This window comes from Salvelinus fontinalis, chromosome 38 (assembly GCF_029448725.1).
Source record: "Salvelinus fontinalis isolate EN_2023a chromosome 38, ASM2944872v1, whole genome shotgun sequence".
Taxonomy (NCBI): Eukaryota; Metazoa; Chordata; class Actinopteri; order Salmoniformes; family Salmonidae; genus Salvelinus; species Salvelinus fontinalis.
The window spans coordinates 31,474,434-31,494,462 of record NC_074702.1 but is presented as its reverse complement, the minus strand read 5'-3'; the positions used below and the strand labels follow the sequence as shown (position 1 = coordinate 31,494,462).

Here is a 20,029-nt window from a genome sequence, read left to right as displayed (position 1 = left end):
TAGGTGCAGCACACTTAAGTAAGTACGGGTCTAAATTGTCAGCGCCTAAGGATTTCTTAGTATCAATGGCACACAGGGCAATTAGAACCTCTGCTTCAGTTATTTTCTGGAAACTAAAAACAGGGTTACCATTTTTCAGAGTAACGGTTGAAAAGCAAGACGAAAAATCAACTAACTGGCCAGTATTACAAAGTCCACTTTTCCTTTCAAATAAAAAACCAGCAGAGATGAAATGTTTATTAAAAGCATCACAAATATCATTTTTTTCAGTTAGAATACAGAGGTCTGAGGTAATTTGCTTAGGAAGAGAAACAGCAGAATTTCCCCGTTTCAGTGAATTAACGGTTTTCCAGAATTTTGCAGGATCTCCTGCAGAATCTGTCATAGCATTAAGGAAGTAATTTGATTTTGCCTTTTTGACAGCTGCAGTACATTTATTTCTCAATTGCCTAAAAAACAGCCAATCAGCTGGAGTACCTGTTTTCCTCGCCAAGGCCCAGGCCCGATTCTTTTGCAGGAAAAGACCTGACAATTCAGGAGAGAACCAAGAACTGGTTCGGTTTCTTACTCTGTGATTCTTAAGCGGGGCATGTTTATCAGACATAGAGGTAACAATAGAAGAGAAAAAAGCAAGGGCTAAAACCGGGTCCAGAAAGCAGCAAGTGGATAAAAGCTCAGAGTGATATAAGTCAAGGATAAAAGCTTGCTGTGAGAAATGTTTATAATTTCTCTTAGAGATTATACAGGGATCAGAGTGTTTCAGCCTGGTATCTCTGATACAAGCAATAGGGCAGTGGTCACTGATATCATTTGCAAAAACCCCACTGGCTGTGTATTTATGGGGGGTATTTGTTAGAATAATGTCTAGTAGAGTGGATTTTACTGGGTTCTTAAAGTTGGGACGGGTTGGTTTAGTTATCAGCTGAGTTAGATTTAGCTCAGTACAAATGTCTTTTAATTTATCGGATACTGGTGAGAGCCAATCCAGGTTAAAATCTCCCAAAATCAGTAATTCAGAGTTTGCATAATTAGACAGTATATCAGATAAATTGCATAGAGTACAAGGAGGAGCTGAGGGGGGGCGATATACCCCTGCTAGAGTTAAATGAGCATTATTACACAGTACCACGTTTAAAACTAGACATTCATATTGCTTTGAGACAGAGGTTGATATGGACACAGAAACATTTAAGCAGCATTTAACATAAATCGCAATACCACCACTTCTACCAACTCTATCAGTTCTATAAATATTGTATCCAATCAACTGAACATCTGAATCTGGCACAGAATCACACAGCCACGATTCAGATACAATCAGAACGTCAACATTTGATTGTGAGACCAAAATTTCAATAAAGTCCAACTTTTGGATCAGGCTTCTAGCATTCAAATGAATTATTCCAATACCATTGCTACGGGAATTCATATCAGATGGAGTATCCAAGGTAGCACCTGAAGCTGCACTAGATGAGCAATAAACCATTTTCGAGCTATTGACAGAGCTCAATTTTATGGGGACAAGATTACTACTAACAATACCTCTCTGCATGTGAGTAGTATTCGCAATACGGTGATTGGACAATAAACTAGGAATTGCAGAAGGGATGTTAACTGTAGTTTGTTCCATATTTGCAATTGAGGAACTAATTAATGAAACTGGGAGAGGAGCATTGAAAATAGTCTGATAGGGGAGCGTACAATCCCAAAAGTCAACCCCCGAGAATACACAACGTCAGGTATCAAAGGATCTACATGAGGCAAGAGTAAGAGACATGTTGGTGGAGAGGATGCTGGAGTCATACCTGTTAAGATGTAAATTGTCCCGAAGAAATAGACCTGGTCGGTCTGTAAAAGCTGCAAAGTTATCCACAAAAGGAATTCTCATCGTGCAGCAGTATCCCTTAAGCCAGGTGTGTAATTGGCGTATACGACTAAAAACCATATCCGTGTAGCGTGGGGATGGAAATGGACCGGAAACAACACACTGCTTCCCAGATTCCAGCAGCGTATTTATCAATGTTTTAAAATCGTCTCTCAATTTCTCTGACTGCTGGAGTTTAATGTCATTTGACCCAACATGGACAATGACAGTTGAAGCGGCGGAGTGCTTGCTAATAAGTAGCGGTAGCATGGAATCTAGGTCAGATATCCTAGCGCCAGGGTAGCAGAAGGTCTCAGCTTTCCGGATTGAAACGTTTCGGACCATGGATGAACCCACCACGAGAACGGAAGGACTACAGATGGGTTTATTGGGTAAATGACGGGGCCTCTCCCGGGTGATCTGCCTCCTAGCAGGTTGAGGGGGGCTAGCAGCTGAGACTGACGACCTAGTGGCAGGCAAGGAGCGCAGATGAGTGTGCTTGGGCACTTCCACCTGAGAGTGAGATGGCAGCAGTAGAGATGAAGCGGAGGGACCCTGTACAGTATGATTGGAATGCACTTCCAGGTCTTCCAGGACCTTGAATCTCCTCCCCAATTGTAGCACCTCCGAAACATTTGATGGATTCCGTTTCCTGGAGTGCTTTCCTCCCCGGACAGCAATCCAGGCATCCTGAGGCGGAGTAGAAGGGGTGGAACAGACCAGGCCCTTCGGTTTAGCTCCTAGTCTGGGCCATGGCTCATTTAAGGGAACCGAATGGAGTTTCACAGTTACAGGCTCCCCAGAAGTGGAGGTGCCGAGCCAGGGGCAGGTGACGTCGTCGATTTTGGAGGTGGTTTGTATAACCATGGAGTCCAGGAGTTCTTCGTCCTCCTTGATCTGGCGCAAGACAGATACTCTCCCCTCCAGCTCAGCGACTCTCTGGCTCAGGTACTGGCAGGTGGTACATCCAGGGGCGAGCGAAGCCATGAGAGACAGGTGGGTTTGGGCCCGGAGGCTAGCAGTTAGCAGTTTGTTTTTAGCTTAAAGCCAGCTTTTTGCCGAACTTTTCCAGAGAGAAAAAACACTTTCCATCCACCATGGAGCGAGATTCCGGGACAAGAGAGAGTGGTCCTAGCTGGTAAAAGTTAACCGCGATGCGGGAGGAGGGGAGGCTATGCCAGGTTTTTAATAACCAAATAAAACAAAATGGGAAAAAACGTTTTTGAATGTTTCTAAATACTTAGTATACAGGCACGGAAAGCACAATAGACAACTCTTGTTCCATGGGTATTATGGGCAGTGTGCGTCCCGGCTGGATAGGCTGCGTTTCCGCGGTCAATATTCATCCGCGGTCAATATTCATGCCATAACCAAATCACATCGGGAGATGACTTTTGAAGTCTGTCTTCTTCCAAACTTTTTTTTTGTGTAGGTACCTTTAATTCAAGTGCACATGCACCTAGCACTGTTTTAGTTTGCAGTGTTTTTCTGTAGCACACGTGATGGAGTTAGCTAAACAAATGCCCACTGGATTGATGCAAATAATCCTGAAATCATTCTACCAGGTAGGCATAGGCTACTTTTAAGTGAACATTTAATTGAGTATGTTTTTGGGAAAACCTTTACATCTACCAGAAGACCGTTATCATTAGCATCGCTATATATATTTTTGCCACATCCTTATTTTTTTTTTGTTTGGTGTGGTGGCAACAATTTAGAGGCAATGCGCCACTGCTTAAATGAATACTGGGGAAACACTGACATCATTGTCCTCCTATCACTATGGATTTGGGGGTTTTAGAAATTGAAATATCAATCGTAATCTCCTTTTGAGTGAGAGGGCGAATGAGTGAGAGGAGTAGGACAGGTGCACTGGGCTTGGGTTCTGTGTCTGGCTTTGTCTAGCCCAGCTCTGCATGGTTAACCCGACGTTGGCTTTATGTGCGGTCCCCTCTACAGTGTCCCCAATGGCCTATTGGCACCAGACAGCACCTGTGTCACTGCCCAGTCTCTCTTTCTTTCGTACAGAGCAGGGTTCCCCAACTTGTGGCCCGTTGTTTTATTTGTCCCCCAAGTTTTTGGAGAAAAACTAAATATATATATTTTCATTGTTGGACATAAAACTCTAAAAACAGCAGGAAATCAGGTTCCAATTATCACCGTAAGAACTCGACGGACAAAAAGCTGAAACCCAAATTTATTCTTCCCAAAGGATCAAACAGCTGAACAGTCAAAAACATGTTTACGATAGTGGTGGTATATGTCCCCCAATTTGGGGTGGAATCTCCTCCTTCCCTCCAAACACTACATCTCTGTTGCTAGATGAACGTGACCTGACCTCGACCCCCTTCGTCGCTAATCCACGGTTCTCTCCCCATATCAGTGCTGCCACGTGCTCGTTTCCCCATGCACTCGGCACATACCAGGCTTAATTGCACCCACCATATATCTTCCTCCTACAGATAACCATTATCTTCTGGTGTAGACCCTCTAAACGTAAGCACTCAATATTTCAATATGACACCTGATAATTAACCCTATTCCAAGTTTAGGAGATAGAATCCGTCACTGGTATAGAGGGTGCAGAGAGGTCTGAGGAAGAAACCTTGTGAGATAACTTAGTGGTTTTTTTTTTAGGTAATGTTGAAGAGATCTATGAGGTGATGTTGTGAAGATGTAGACCCTAACTATGGTTAGAACTGTTTTCCAGCGCTTATTTAGACTCTGACAGGAAGGACCTTTTCACAGGGAGTTATGCTAGGGAATGCAATCCTATGACCTCGTCAGCTCTAGTGCTCTGCTACAGCTCACGATGTCATAGGGTGGCATGCATTCCTCGCTAAGTACAGATTTTGACTAAAGTCTTTGGGTTAGATACATTCTAGATATATCAGATGTAATATTGAAAGGTAAGGACCCAACTTTTGAGTTTCTCTTCAAGTTTCGTTATTGTCTTATGGCAGGTTGCTGTTTAGCTTCTACATTCTATACACATTTTCATGACCTGTGCATTTTCATGACCTTTGCTCAGTGGGGAGCAGATCCCATTTCAAGACCTCTCAGCGACCTACCGGTACCCCCCCCCACGTGGAGGCAAAGCCTTTGTCCTCAGTACAACCTGCCCACAGTCCAACAGGTGCTAGGGGTTAAATATTTATCCCAGTATGACATGCTTTAATTAAATGTGCCACGGCTGTGGGTATGTGTGTGGGGCTGTCTCGTTATCAATGTGATACATCGGGGAAACATCCCTTTCGCCCTATTGAGCGCTGGAGGGGAGCAATGCATTAGTAATGATGTTTACTTTTCCACTTGTGCCCCGGCCTATAGTACCGCCACTATTTGACTATTACTACGAGAGCGCTTAGTTTGGCCACGGAAATGGAAAGACGCGCACAATCGACAATCAAACATGCTGCCGTCTTTCTCTTTGAGTTCTTGTGGAGAGAATTTGACAACGGAGCAAAATTGTCTCACTGGATTGACCTACGTTATTGCTTACCAAAAAAAATGTGTTTCCTTTCCTCTCAGGTGGTGCTGTGTAAGTTCCACTCAGTGTTCCTGTCTCAGAAGGGGCAGGTGTATACATGTGGACACGGGCAGGGAGGTCGGCTGGGACACGGGGACGAACAGACCTATCTGGTGAGAATACTATACTGTATCTGACCTATCACATTTTTTTGGTCACATACACGTGTGTAGCTGATGTTATTGCGGGTGTAGCGTAATGCTTGACCAATGACCTACTCCGTCTGTTTGTGGCCTGTATTATAATAATTAGGTTGGTGCTTCTAGCTTGATTGGCTGTAACCGCTCCACCCTGAGTGTACTTGGGGTTTATTTGCACACCTGTGCTAAACCTGTGTTGAAATATTTTTTGAAATGTGTTTGAGCTTGTCTGGCACAATGGAACCAGTGGAATCGTCCCAAAAGTGTGAACTTAAGTATTGCCCCATTTTGAAGGCACTCCACGGCAGGCTCAAGCAAACGTTCAAAGTATTTGATATATATAAAAAAAAAAAATACTATTCAAAGTGAAATAGGGCTGTGGATTTTTTTATCATCTGTCAGGTTCCTCGGATGGTGGAGGGGCTCCTGTCCCATCACTGCTCCCAGGTGGCTGCAGCCAAGGACCACACGGTGGTGCTGACCGAGGAGGGCTATGTCTACACCTTCGGTCTCAACACCTTCCACCAGTTGGGACTGGCTCCCCCGCCCGCCTCCAGCCACCTGCCCAAACAGGTAAGAGAGACACCTGGCCAGGCAAGGTGCCCACATAGAGACGACATAGCTAGGCAGCTAGATGGGGCGTTGTCCCTAACCACGTGACCGGAGTAGGACAAGCTAAGGAAAAACTCCCTGGGCCTCATTTATCAATATATGTGTGTGTTTGTTATGACAATTGCATGAACAAATCCAGTGCATCATAAGACAAACATGTACACAGCAGACACTTGAATCTGAGGGAAGCTGAATTAGTGTGGATTGGTTGTTGACTGATGTTGGTCTTGTCCAATGGGATGCAGGTTTTCTCCAAGACCCTTAAAGGCAGGACTGTTATTGGTGTAGCAGCGGGGAGATTCCACACAGTTCTGTGGACCAGGGAGGCTGTCTACACAGTGGGACTGAACGGAGGGCAGCTGGGTAAGTCATAATGACTGGCACACAACAACATTGGTTTCCAATGACTTTGAAGTTAAGCCAAGGCAACTGATGATATGCTCTATCATTCCCCTACCATGACTGTATACGTGGTGATGGTTGACTTTTGACCTCTAGGCTACCTGTTGGACCCCAACGGGGAGAGGTGTGTGACCGCGCCTCGCCAGGTGTCTGCCCTCTACCACAAGGACGTCACCATCGCCATGGCAGTGGCCAGTAATGGGGCAACGTTGGTGGTGACAGATAAGGGAGATGTCTACCTGCTGGCTGACTATCAGTGCAAGAAGTTGGCATCGAGGTGACTATACCGATAGTGGAGAAGTGACTACCAGGGTCAGGGTCAATTCCATTTCATCTCAGGAAGTCAACTGCAATTCCAATTTCTCATTGAAGACAATTGTAATATACATTTCAGTTTACTTCCTGAATTGAACGAATTCCAAATAAAATGTTCTTTATGAGAGAGAGATGACATTAACCTAAGGTTGATCGAATTAGCATAATACAAAAATCCCCAATAAAAATAATTCCGTTTAAGCAAGAGATATCTGTTTTGCGTTGGATGTGTCTCAATCCACCGCATCCGCCTATTTAACACTTCCGCGTTTGCGGTGAAAGGTGACAGAGCTAGAGAGATGTTTGTCAGACCATGAGACATCCCGAAAATCCGTCTGGAGCATCCGACCGGTTTGGCCTACAAACTATTATGACCACTCTATGTGTCACGATCGTGTGGAGGATTGACGGATCAAAACGCAGCATTAGGAAAATAAGCCATCTTCCTTTTTATTATGAAGAAGGAGAACCGAAAACAAAACACTATTACAAAACTAACAAAACAAACAAATGACCGTGAAGCTATGAACGTAGTGCACATACAGGCTACAAACGTATAACATAGACAATTACCCACATCAAACGAAAGCCTATGGCTACCCTAAATATGGCTCCCAATCAGAGACAACAGAAATCAGCTGTCTCTAATTGGGAACCCATTCAGGCAACCATAGACTCTCCTAGACAACTATACCAACATAGACACAGCTAGACACATACACTCAACACAAACCCATACACTACAACCAACACCCCCCTTTACCATATAACCACCCAAAACCGATAAAACACAAACATTCCCCATGTCACACCCTGACCTAACTAAAATAATAAAGAAAACAAAGAATACTAAGGCCAGGGCGTGACACTATGGAAAGATGACTCTCACGAACACGATGGTGTTTACTCTGCGACCCACACAAGCGTTGTCTGAAGTCGGTACAGCCTAACTCCCAATTTGTCTCTGTAGCGGCAGAACAGTTTGGGCTACATACTAATATGACCCCTCTGTGTAAAGGTGAGACTCTCATGAACACGTACATGTTGGTTATTTTGCTCTCATTTATGGAAGTACACTACATGACCAAAAGTACCTGGACACATGTTCGTTGAACATCTCATTCCAAAATCATTGGTATTAATATGGAGTTGGTCCGATCTTTGGAAGGCTTTCCACTAGATGTTGGAACATTGCTGCGGGGACTTGCTTCCATTCAGCCACAAGAGCATTAGTGTGGTCGGGCACTGATGTTGGGCGATTAGGCCTGGCTCGCATTTAGCGTTCCAATTCATCCCAAAGATGTCCAATGGGGTTGAGGTCAGGGCTCTCTGCAGGCAAGTCAAGTTCTTCCACACTGATCTCGACAAACCATTACTGTATGGATCTCATTTTGTGCACGAAGTCATTGTCATGCTGAAGCAGGAATGGGCCTTTCGCAAACTTTTGCCACAGATGGAAGCACAGAATCTTCTTGAATGTTGTAGAGTTAAGAGTTCACTTCACTGGAACTAAGGGGCCTAGACCGAACCGTGAAAAACAGCCCCAGACCATTATTCCTCTTACACTAAACTTTACAGTTGGCATTATGCATTGGGGCAGGTAGCGTTCTCCTGGTGTCCGTCGGTCTGCCAGATAGCGAAGTGTGATTCATCACTCCAGAGAACGCGTTTCCTCTGCTCCAGAGTCCAATGGCGGTGAGCTTTACACCACTCCAGCCTACGCTTGGCATTGGCATGGTGATCTTAGGCTTGTGTGCGGATGCTCGGACATGGAAACCCGTTTCATGAAGCTCCCAATGAACTTGTGCTGACATTGCTTCCAGAGGCAGTTTGGAACTCGGTAGTGAGTGTTGCAACCGAGGGCTGACTATTTTTACGCGCTTCAGCACTCGGCGGTCCCGTTCTGTGAGCTTGTGCGTCCTACCGCTTTGCGGCTGAACCATTGTTGCTCCTAGACGTTTCCACTTCACAATAACAGGACTTACAGTTGACCTGGGTAGGGCTAGCAGTGCAGAGTTTTGTTGGCATCCTATGACGGTGGCACGTTGAAAGTCACTGAGCATTTCAGTAAGGCCATTCTACTGACAATATTTGTCAATGAAGATTGCATATCTGTGTGCTACATTTTGTACACCTGTCAGCAACGGGTGGGTCTGAAATGGCGGAGTCCACTAATTTGAATGTATGTCCACATACTTTTGTGTGTGTATGTATAGTGCCATCGGAAGTATTCGAACCCCTTGACTTTTTCCACTTTTTGTTACGTTACAGCCTTATTCTAAAATGGATTTAACTTTTTTTTTTATCTCTGCAATCTACAGACTACCACATGTGAAAACAAGTTTTTAGAAATTTTAGCAAATTTATGAAAAACATATGTAAATAAAGTAAGTATTCAGACCCTTTGCTATGAGACTCGAAATTGAGCTCAGGTGCATCCTGTTTCCATTAATCATCCTTGAGATGTTTCTACAACTTGATTGGAGTCCACTTGTGGCAAATAAAATTTATTGGACATGATTTTGAAAGGCACACACCTGTCTATATAAGGTCCCACAGTTGACAGTGCAAAAACCAAGCCATGAGGTTTGAAGGAATTGTCCGTAGAGCTCAGAGAGAGAGGATTGTGTTGAGGAACAGATCTGGGGAAGGGTACTTCAAAATGTCTGCAGCATTGAAGGTCCCCAAGATCGCAGTGGCCTCCATCATTCTCAAATGGAAGAAGTTTGGAACCAGCAAGACTCTTCCTAGAGCTGGCTGCCCGGCCAAACTGAGCAATCGGGAAGCTGGGCCTTGGTCAGGGAGGTGACCAAGAACCTGATGATCACTCTGACAGAGCTATGGAGTTCCTCTGCTCTGTGGAGATGGGAGAACCTTCCAGATGGACAACCATCTCTGCAGCACTCCACCAACCGGGCCTTTATGGTAGAGTGGCCAGATGGAAGCCACTCCTCAGTGAAAGACCGATGACAGCCCGCTTGGAGTTTGCCAGAAGGCACTTCAAGGACTCTCAGACCATGAGAAAAAAGATTCTCGGGTCTGATGAAACCAAGATTGAGCTCTTTGGCCTGAATGCCAAGCTTCACGTCTGGAGGAAACCTGGTACCATCCGTACGGTGAAGGGGGATGGCAGCATCGTGCTGTGGGGATGTTTTTCAATGGCAGGGACTGGGAGACTAGTCAGGATCGAGGCAAAGATGAACAGAGCAAAGTACAGAGATCCTTGATGAAAACCTGCTCCAGAGCGCTCAGGACCTCAGACTGGGGCAAAGGTTCACCTTTCAACAGGACAACAACCCTAAGCTCACAGCTAAGACAACGCAGGAGTGGCTTCGGGACAAGTGTCTGAAAGTCCTTGAGTTGCCCGGATTTGATCCCGATCGAACATCTCTGGAGGGACTTGAAAATAGCTGTGCAGCAACGCTCCCCATTCAACCTGATAGAGCTTGAGAGGAATGGGAGAAACTCACCAAATACAGATGTGCCAGACTCGGCTGTAATCGCTGCCAAAGGTGCGTCAACAAAGTACTGAGTAAAGAGTCTGAATAGTTTATTTAAAAATAATAATAATTATAATACATTTGCAAATATGTCTAAACCCGTCTTTGCTTTGTCATTATTGAGGGAAAAAACAATTTAATAAATTTTAGAATAAGGCTGTAACGTAACAAAAGGTGGAAAAAGTAAAAGGGTCTGAATACTTTCCGAATGCACAGTATATGGAGACTGAGTGACAAAGAATTCTTTTTTTTTTTTAAAGATCAGGAAACATTCTTTAAGCTCTCATAGGCATTTCAGAAGAAAGTTCCTTTTAGATTTTTGGTGGGAGGGGACTATCTGTTTTATGTACTGAATCTGTTATTCAATGTGTTTTGAATGGGCTAATGGCAGTAAGGCCAAAAATAATTTATCAAATTAATTTTATATATATATATTTTTTTATACTTCAAGGGGTCATTAAAATGATCCTTGGTATGACCTTATTAAAACAATGCAATATAGCTTAGTAGTTACCTCCCTCCTGGCTTAAACAGGGCTTAGACAATAATGGGTTAACAAGAGAGAGCGAGAGATATGTGATGATTATCCTACTCAGTCACTCTCTTTATTTTTTTTCTTCCCATGCCGACGTCTCTCTTTCAGACAACTGAACATCCGGAAGGTCCTTGTGAGCGGAGGCAGCCTGGACCATCGCGTGGACCCCCAGGTCCTGAATGAGGGAGGGGGAGAGAAGGTGGCCATCCTGGCCCTGGATGAAGCTGGGAGGGTAAGGACCAGCTGGGTCCAATACGTTGAAAAATACCAAATACTTAGTGGTGGCGAGCTACAGTCATTTTGTTGGAGGATTTTTCATGTTCAAACGATTCACCGCATATGATCACCCCTCAAGCTGATGTATTTGAGTCATTGGTTATCTCATCCCATTATCACTTTGTTTTTTCTCTTTGGATGATGTGCGTTGATCTGTAATGTTTATTCTATGTATTTGTTGTCACCACACATTGACAGTGCCTTTCTAGTTGTCCCTCTGGATTATTCAAGTTGTTTTGAGTTGATTTCTCTCTCTCTTCATCAGGTATTCTGCTGGCGTTCAGTGGGCGGTTCGGTGAGACCATGCCGGTGGGCGTACGGGCGCCAGGTGTTCATGTCAGACATCGCCCTGAGCAGGAACAACATGATGTTTGTCACACAGGAAGGGGAGGGCTTCAGCGGACAGTGGCACGGAGAGCACAGGAAGAGCGTGGAGAAGAAAGGTGAGTTGAGAAAATGGTTTAATCGCGTAGCTCAGCGACGACACAATGATACTTCCGAGTACAACCAGTATTCTTTCACTTTTCTCTTTTACATGTATGGTGGATGATAAACTTCAGGAAGTATGGAAAAAATAGTAAACAAGACTTAGATTCAAAAGTACTCTTGCACCCTTGAATGTAAGTAATGTTTACTATTTCTCTGTTCTTCATGATGTGTATCGTCCAACATAAATCAGAAGTTGTTGTTTGTATTTGAATCATTGGGAAGTAAGTTAGAATCCCTGCGTTGTCATTTGACTAAAGCATTTCTCCCTTGTGTGCTTTTAGATGGGAGTGTGGAGGTGTGTGGTTACCCAGAGGGTGGAGCTGTGTACGAGCGAATCCGCTTGGAGAAGCTCCCCTACGTCCACCGTGCGGTCAGCATCACCATGGACTCCAAGGGACGCAACTTTGGAGTGCTGCAGTCTGACCCTAAAACCAGGTACTGTTCCTCTGTGTGTCGTCGCACCTTTTAAAACATTTGAACTGTCTTTATTAGGCCACACCGTAACAAAACGCTTTGAAATGGATAATAAGTGTGTGTTGGGAAGTTCAGATAGTACATCCCTGTTTAACTACATTTTGGAGCATTTCGTGCCTAGTGAACAAAATGTCTGATCTCTGTCCTTCCCCCGCCCAGCCTGTTTGAGATTCCCAGCGTATCTCCCTCCTCCTTCTCCCAACACTTCCGGAGCCTGCTGGAGGAAGCGGATGAGACGGATAGCATCCACGACTTGACCCTGCAGGCTGGAGACCGCACCTTCCCCGCCCACAAGTACCTCCTGTCCATGAGGTCCGAGTTCTTCAGGAAGCAGCTGGTGCCGGACGGGGAGGAGGGAGACGGGGAGGTGAGAAGGAGCGAGGATGCGGTGGGCTGTGACCTGCTGGTGGTGGAGACGGTGAGCCCTGAGATGCTGGAGCATGTCCTGAAGTTCATCTATACGGATTCCTGTGATCTGCTCGTGCAGGGCCACCGGCCCCGAGTCTTCGACCAGAACCAGAATCAACAGGGCCCAGACCCGGAGCAGGAGCAGCTGATCAGCAGCCTGCAGGACCTGGGCTTCCATGAGGGCAACCTGGGGGACCGCTTGGCCCTGGAAGTGTACCGCTCGCTGACCCCATCGGCCCGAGGGGACGGAGACAAGCCCAAAAGCAAGGGCACCAAGCCTGGGAAAAAAAGCAAGGGAGGCAAGGCTGGAGCTGGAGAGGGAGGAAGAGTCAACCCGGTCAAGACCTTACAGGGCGTGGCCAAGAAGCTCGGCATGGGCAGTCTGTCGGCACGGTGAGTACTGAGTTGGTTATGATTGTTGTCCCCCACGATGAAATCAGGTAGTGGACTGTGGGTCTGTCCGTTAGTACGTTCGTCACACGCGATATATCTCAGAACGCAGTGGCCCGTTTTTTTGAGAAGTTGGGTGAATGATGTGTCTTGCCAAAGAGATCTGGCATTTGCAAAATTATACTGATTGGCCAGATGGTGGCGCTATAACATGTGCTAACTTTGAAAGGTCATGCAGGTCCCGTGTGGCTCAGTTGGTAGAGCATGGCGCTTGCAACGCCAGGGTTGTGGGTTCATTTCCCACGGGGGGACCAGGGTTCAATTCCCACGGGGGGACCAGGATGAATATGTATGAACTTTCCAATTTGTAAGTCGCTCTGGATAAGAGCGTCTGCTAAATGACTTAAATGTAATGTAATGTAATGTAATGCACCCGTTTGGTCATGCACCACTCACCCCGTTTGACCTTGAGTCATGAAATTTGGTACATGGGTCCCTCTCCCAACAAGGAACACATTTGCTTCAGGGAGACATAATTTTGTGGAAAAACACTTAAAACGCTGCTCTTCAGGTTCCGAATGACTGATCTGACAATGTGATATGTGGCATCTATAGAAAAAGGTCTCGATGCAATATTTTTAAACTAGTACCTGAAACAACATGACCAATAAACATTCACGGGGGTGTGGTTTGGCACATAAATGCATATAAATCAGTCAAGGATGTTAAAATACAAATAAAATATTGTACACATTTTGCAAACACTGTCAAGACTCATCATGTGCGAGAACATTCATATCGACCACACGGTGGCGCCATTACAGGAACATGTTAAATATCTTGATCTGTTTGACCCGGGGTGATGAAATTTGGCACATATGCTCAGGGTAATGAGTCTAGCTAACCCATGTGATATCTCGGTCAACACTGGCCGATTTTGACGAAATTTGGGTGAATGAGGCGCCTTGCCATAGAGATCCGGCACTTACAAAATTACACATTATTAATCAACTGTACGTATGTAAGTCACATGCGATATCTCAGACACCCTTTGCCTGATTTTGACATTTGTGGAGGATGACATGTTTCCTGTTTTTTGTCTTGCTTTTAACCCCTAATCCTTTGGGTGGTTAACATATAGAATCGTTTTTAAGATGGTCGTACCATGGGTCATTTAGCTATCTGATTTGGAATTTTAGGACCCCTGTAGGTATAACTTTTTACAAATATTTGATGAAACATTGAATTATGGTTTCTATTATTAGCCTTAAACGCATTGAATAACATGTTCATACATGGCAAAACAGAATGTCCAACAATGTATCAAAATGAGGTATGGTTTCATGTGTAACTCTTGTCCCATAAAATCCTATTAATAAAAAAAAAAAAAAGTTTTTTTACCGGGTAACCTTGAGACGAGTCTTGAGGAGCTTGTGGGCGATCAGAGTGAAACGGAGAACACGTTTGTGAGAGTCTCAGAATTTTGATGGTGGGGTTATATTAGTTTGTAGCTCAAACAGTTTGGACTTGACAGAAGTGTTTGGATTTGAGACGTGAGACTAGCCCTGTGAAGCTTGTGGGTGTTGTAGAGCAAAGCCGCGAACACATTTTGTGTTCAAATAGTTTCTAGCCACAACCGTTTGGACACTGCAGACGTTTCGCGAGAGAACCGATTTTCGGGATGTCTCCTGGTCTGACGAACACCGCTGTAGCTCTGCCACCTTCCGTCGCACATGCCGAAGGCTGACTTCGCCGGATGTGTTGGATTTGAGACACAGCGCATGCAAAAAAAAAAGTAACTGTTGAATTTTGATGGAAATGTTGTATTATGTTAATTGATTTCCGCACTGGCATTGACCTTAGGGGGGGTTATTAACATGTTATAACCCGTAGTGTATTTTGTTAAATACATTTATTACAGTTTGGATGGAGTGAAGTATGAAAATGGGAAGATCAATGTAGTGCATAAGATGACGTCCAACAAGCCACGATATAACCAGAAAAAGTGGTGAGTAATTGCCGTTTGGCAGATTAACTGAGACGACGTTGTGTGCATAGAAAGATAATTACTAGAATGGACATTCCTATTCAAGTCAATGTTCTGTGATTCTATTCAATTGTTGTGTGTGTCCTTGTCAGAAAACCAGGGTAGTAAAATATCAGAGGAGATATTGTTCCGTCTAAGCTGTATCTGTGTCTCCCCCAAGCTCCTACCTCTGTGACGTCACTCTGAGGTCTGAGGATGGCAAGGAGTTTCCCTGTCACAAGTGTGTGCTGTGTGCCAGACTTGGTGAGCTACTACGTGCCAACGTATTGTTGCGTTTACTTGGAGTGTGAGGGGTGAACTGTGGGTTTGGGTTATTCAAGGTCGGAGACATCTGACACTAGATTGGCCTGTCATTTGTTAAAGCCGTGGGGCCATTTTTCGGTACACAGATTAAGCCTTGCCCTGGACTAAAAGCATGCTCAATGGAGAATCTCAATTGAAAACTGATTTTTAATTAAGGACTAAGATGAATCTGTGTCTGGGGGATGATTTTTGGAAATGTCTTGGTGGCGGTTCTATTGTAAACATGTCATGTATGTGTTTCAGAGTACTTCCACAGTATGCTGGGGAACCCCTGGATAGAGGTGTGTTATGTTTTGTCTTTGATGTTATTTCATGTTTATCAATCTGTATTAGTTTTACATTTGATAAAATGTCTGTTTTAGTTGCTGGCAATTGGAGGTCTTGCTCATTGTACACTTAAAGCGTAATTTTAATATTGCCAGAAGTAACCGTTGGCTCTGGAAACATTCTCACATTGTGCTTGAGTAAGTGTGCTGCTACTTGTGATGGTAATGTAGTTGTTGTGTGCCCCCCACAGGCCACTTCTTGTAGTGCCCTAGAGATGCCCACCAGCTCAGAGATACTGCAGGTCATCCTAGAATATGTCTACACTGACGAGTCTCCCACTATCAAAGGTACAGGACACACCAGATCATGCATATACAACCTGTACACACACACACACATACTCAGTGAAAAATGCTTTGGAACTATGGATGGAAATTAGCTCTTTTGCCAACTTGGGTACATATACATTGACTCTGAAATGTTGCTAAATGTGCACTGTCCCTGTCAAATAAGTACATGAAATAGTTCAAAGTAAGTATCACATGTGGCTACCCATATTAATATTTATGAACCTCATCATGTTGACTTTGATCTTGATGTACAAGGTAGCTGGAAGCTAAAAGACTGTCTCTATCCTCTTCCAGAGTCTCTAAATGTGGAGTTTGTCTGCAACGTGTTGGTGGTGGCCGATCAGCTTCTCATCACCCGACTGAAGGAGATGTGTGAAGTGGCCATTACTGAGAACCGTATGTCCTCTCATCTGTCCTCTTAGCTCTCTCTGCTCTCCTCCCATGCCTCTGCCCTCCTCTCTTTCTCTCATGCCTGTCAACATGATGTCAAACAGCTTTGTCTTGAAAATCACTCGTGAGAGCACTGTCCTCTTTGTTTAAAAAAATGCCTTCCTCGTCTGTCTCCTCAGTGACACTGAAGAATGCTGCAGAGCTGCTGCAGTTTTCTGCCATGTACAACGCTGAGCAGCTCAAACTATCCTGCATCCAGTTCATCGTGCACAACATGGCTGCCTTGCTCGAGTCCAAGTGAGTGTGTGTGTGTATAAAGTACATTCGCAAAGTATTCAGACCACTTTACTTTTTCCACATTTTATTATGTTACAGCATTATTTTAAATATGATGAAGGGCACTTAGATTTTTTTATCTTCTCACAATACCCAACACTATTACGGACTACAAAGGGAAACCCAGACGTGAACTACCCAGTGATACGAGCCTACCAGACGAGCTAAATGCCTTTTCTGTTCGCTTCGAGGTAAGCAACACTGAAGCATGCGCGAGAGCACCAGCTGTTCTGGATGACTGTGATAACACTCTCAGTAGCTGACGCAAACAAAACCTTTAAACAGGTCAACATTCACACAGCCGCAGGGCCAGGCGGATTATCAGGACTTGTACTGAAAGAATGCGTGGACCAACTGGCAAGTGTCTTCACTGACATTTTCAACCTCTCCCTGACCGATTCTGTAATACCTAAATGTTTCAAGCAGACCACCATAGTCCCTGTGCCCAAGGAAGCGAAGGTAACCTGCCTAAATGATTACCGCCCCGTGGCACTCACGTCGGTAGCCATGAAGTGCTTTGAAAGGCTGGTCATGGCTCACATCAACAACATCGACCCTAGACCCACTCCAATTCGCATACCGCCCCAACAGATCCACAGATGGCGCAATCTCAATCGCACTCCACACCGCCTTTTCTCACCAGGACAAAAGGAACACCTATGTGGGAATGCTGTTCATTGACTACAGCTAAGCATTCAACACCATAGTGCCCACAAAGCTCATCACTAAGCTAAGGATGCTGGGACTAAACAACTCCCTCTGCAACTGGATCCTGGACTTCCTGATGGGGCCCCCCAGGTGGTAAGAGTAGGCAACAACACGTCTGCCACGCTGATCCTTAACACTGGGGCCCCTCAGGGGTGTGTACTTAGTACCCTCCTGTATTCCCTGTTCACCCATGACTGCATGGCCAAACACGACTCCAACACCATCATTAAGTTTGCTGACGACATAACAATGGTAGGCCTGATCACCGACAAGACTGCCTATAGGGAGGAGGTCAGAGAACTGGCAGTATAGTGCCGGGGCAACAACCTCTCCCTCAATGTGAGCAAGACAAAGGAGCTGATCATGGATTACAGGAAAAGGCGGGCCGAACAGGCCCCCATTTAACATCAACGGGGCTGTAGTGGAGCGGGTCGAGAGTTTCAAGTTCCTTGGTGTCCACATCACCAACGAACTATCATGGTCCAAACATACCAAGACAGTCGTGAAGAGGGCACAACAAAGCCTATTTCCTCTCAGGAGACTGAAAAGATTTGGCATGGGCCCCCAGATCCTCAAAGGGTTCTACAGCTGCACCATTGAGAGCATACTGACCGGTTGCATCACTGCCTAGTATGGCAACTGCTCGACATCTGACTGTAAGGTGCTACAGAGGGTAGTGCGAACGTCTCAGTACATCACTGGGGCCAAGCTTCCTGCCATCCAGGACCTATATAATAGGCGGTGTCAGAGGAAAGCCCATAAACTAGTCCGAGACTCCAGTCACCCAAGTTATAGACTTTTCTGCTACTGCACAGCAAGTGGTCCTGGAGCACCAAAAGGCTCCTCAACAGCTTCTAACCCCAAGCCATTAGGCTGCTGAACAATTCATAAAAATGGCCACCGGACAATTTACATTGACACCGCCCTTGTACACTGCTGCTACTCGCTGTTTGTTTGTTACCTATGTATAGTCACTTCGCCCCCACCTACATGTACCTACATGTACAGATTACCTCAGCTAGCCTGGACCCCTGCAAACTGACTCGGTACCGGTGCCCCCTGTATATAGCCGTGTTATTCTTATTGTGTTTTATTATTACTTTTTATCTTAGCCTACTTGGTAAATATTTTCTTGAACTGCACTGTTGGTTAAGGGCTTGTAAGTAAGCATTTCACGGTAAAATCTACACTTGTATTCGGCGCATGTGGCAAATAGTTTGATTTGATTTTTAATGCAAATTTATTACAAATAAAATAACTGATCACATTTACATAATTATTCAGACCCTTTACTCAGTACTTTGTTGAAGCACCGTTGGCAGTGATTATAGCCTAGAGTCGTCTTGGGTTTGACGCTGCAAGCTTGGCACATCTGTATTTGGGGAGTTTCTTCCATCTTTCTCTGCAGATCCTCTCAAGCTCTGTCAGGTTGGATGGGGAGTGTCGCTGCACAGCTATTTTCAAATCAAATAATTTTATTGGTCACATACATATGGTTAGTAGATGTTGCGAGTGTAGCAATGCTTGTGCTTCTAGTTCCGACAGTGCAGCCATATCTAACAAGTAATCTTAACAATTCCACAACTACCTAATACACACGTCTAAGTAAAGGGATGGATTAAGAATATATGGATGAGCAATGACAGAGCGGCATAGGCAAGATCCAATAGATGGTATAAAATACTGTACATATGAGATGAGTGTAATGTAAGATATGTAAACATCATTATTAAAGTGGCATTAATAAAGTGACTAGTGATCCATTTGTTAGTGGCCAATGATTTCAAGACCATGTAGGCAGCAGCCTCTCTGTGTTTAGTGATGGCTGTTTAACAGTCTGATGGCCTTGAGAAAGAAGCTATTTTCAGTCTCTCGGTCCCAGCTTTGATGCACCTGTACTGACCTCACCTTCTGGATGGTAGCGGGGTGAACAGGCAATGGCTCCGGTGCCTGTTCTTGATTGTCTTTTTGACCTTCCTGTGACATCGGGTGCTGTAGGTGTCCCGGAGGGCAGGTAGTTTGCCCCCGGTGATGTGTTGTGCAGACCGCACCACCCTCTGGGGAGCCCTGCTGTTGTGGGCGGTCCAGTTGCCGTACCAGGCGGTGATACAGCCCAACAGGATGCTCTCAATTGCGCATCTGTAAAAGTTTGTCAGGGTTTTAGGTGCCTAGCCAAATATCTTCAGCCTCCTGAGGTTGAACCCACTCTAGGAAGAGTCTTGGTGGTTCCAAACTTCTTCCATTTAAGAATGATGGAGGCCACTGTTTTCTTAGGGACCTTCAATGCTGCAGGAATGTTTTTGTATCCTTCCCCAGGTCTGTGCCTCAATACAATCTTGTCTTGAGCTCTACTGACAATTCCTTCGACCTCATGGCTTTGTTTTTGCTCTGACATGCACTATCAACTGTGGGACCTTAAATAGACAGTTGTGTGCCTTTCTAGATCATGTCTAATCAATTGAATTTAGTTTATTAAAATGTGGTGTTTTTTTCTCATTCTTTGTGGATCTGTGTAATAAGAGGGAAATATGTCTCTAATATGGTCATACATTTGGCAGGAGGTTAAGAAGTGCAGCTCAGTTTCCACGTCGTTTTGTGGGCAGTGTGCACATAGCCTGTCTTCTCTTGAGAGCCAGGTCTGCCTACGGTGGCCTTTGTCAATAACTATGCTCACTGAGTATGTAAATAGTCAGT

The 20,029-nt window shown here is 44.9% G+C and overlaps 1 protein-coding gene across 1 annotated transcript in view; it reads left to right on the top strand.

The window, feature by feature from the left end:
* Window positions 1-20,029, top strand: part of LOC129837273 (inhibitor of Bruton tyrosine kinase-like) — a 49,220-nt gene that overhangs the window by 8,102 nt on the left and 21,089 nt on the right. The window contains exons 5-18 of the mRNA XM_055903298.1: window positions 5,396-5,506; window positions 5,936-6,106; window positions 6,391-6,508; window positions 6,644-6,824; window positions 11,006-11,129; window positions 11,439-11,616; window positions 11,944-12,097; window positions 12,296-12,937; window positions 14,856-14,942; window positions 15,142-15,224; window positions 15,528-15,565; window positions 15,802-15,898; window positions 16,196-16,297; window positions 16,471-16,588. Of these exons, the coding sequence (XP_055759273.1) occupies window positions 5,396-5,506; window positions 5,936-6,106; window positions 6,391-6,508; window positions 6,644-6,824; window positions 11,006-11,129; window positions 11,439-11,616; window positions 11,944-12,097; window positions 12,296-12,937; window positions 14,856-14,942; window positions 15,142-15,224; window positions 15,528-15,565; window positions 15,802-15,898; window positions 16,196-16,297; window positions 16,471-16,588 (2,204 nt within the window). The remainder of the gene's footprint in view (window positions 1-5,395; window positions 5,507-5,935; window positions 6,107-6,390; window positions 6,509-6,643; window positions 6,825-11,005; window positions 11,130-11,438; window positions 11,617-11,943; window positions 12,098-12,295; window positions 12,938-14,855; window positions 14,943-15,141; window positions 15,225-15,527; window positions 15,566-15,801; window positions 15,899-16,195; window positions 16,298-16,470; window positions 16,589-20,029) is intronic.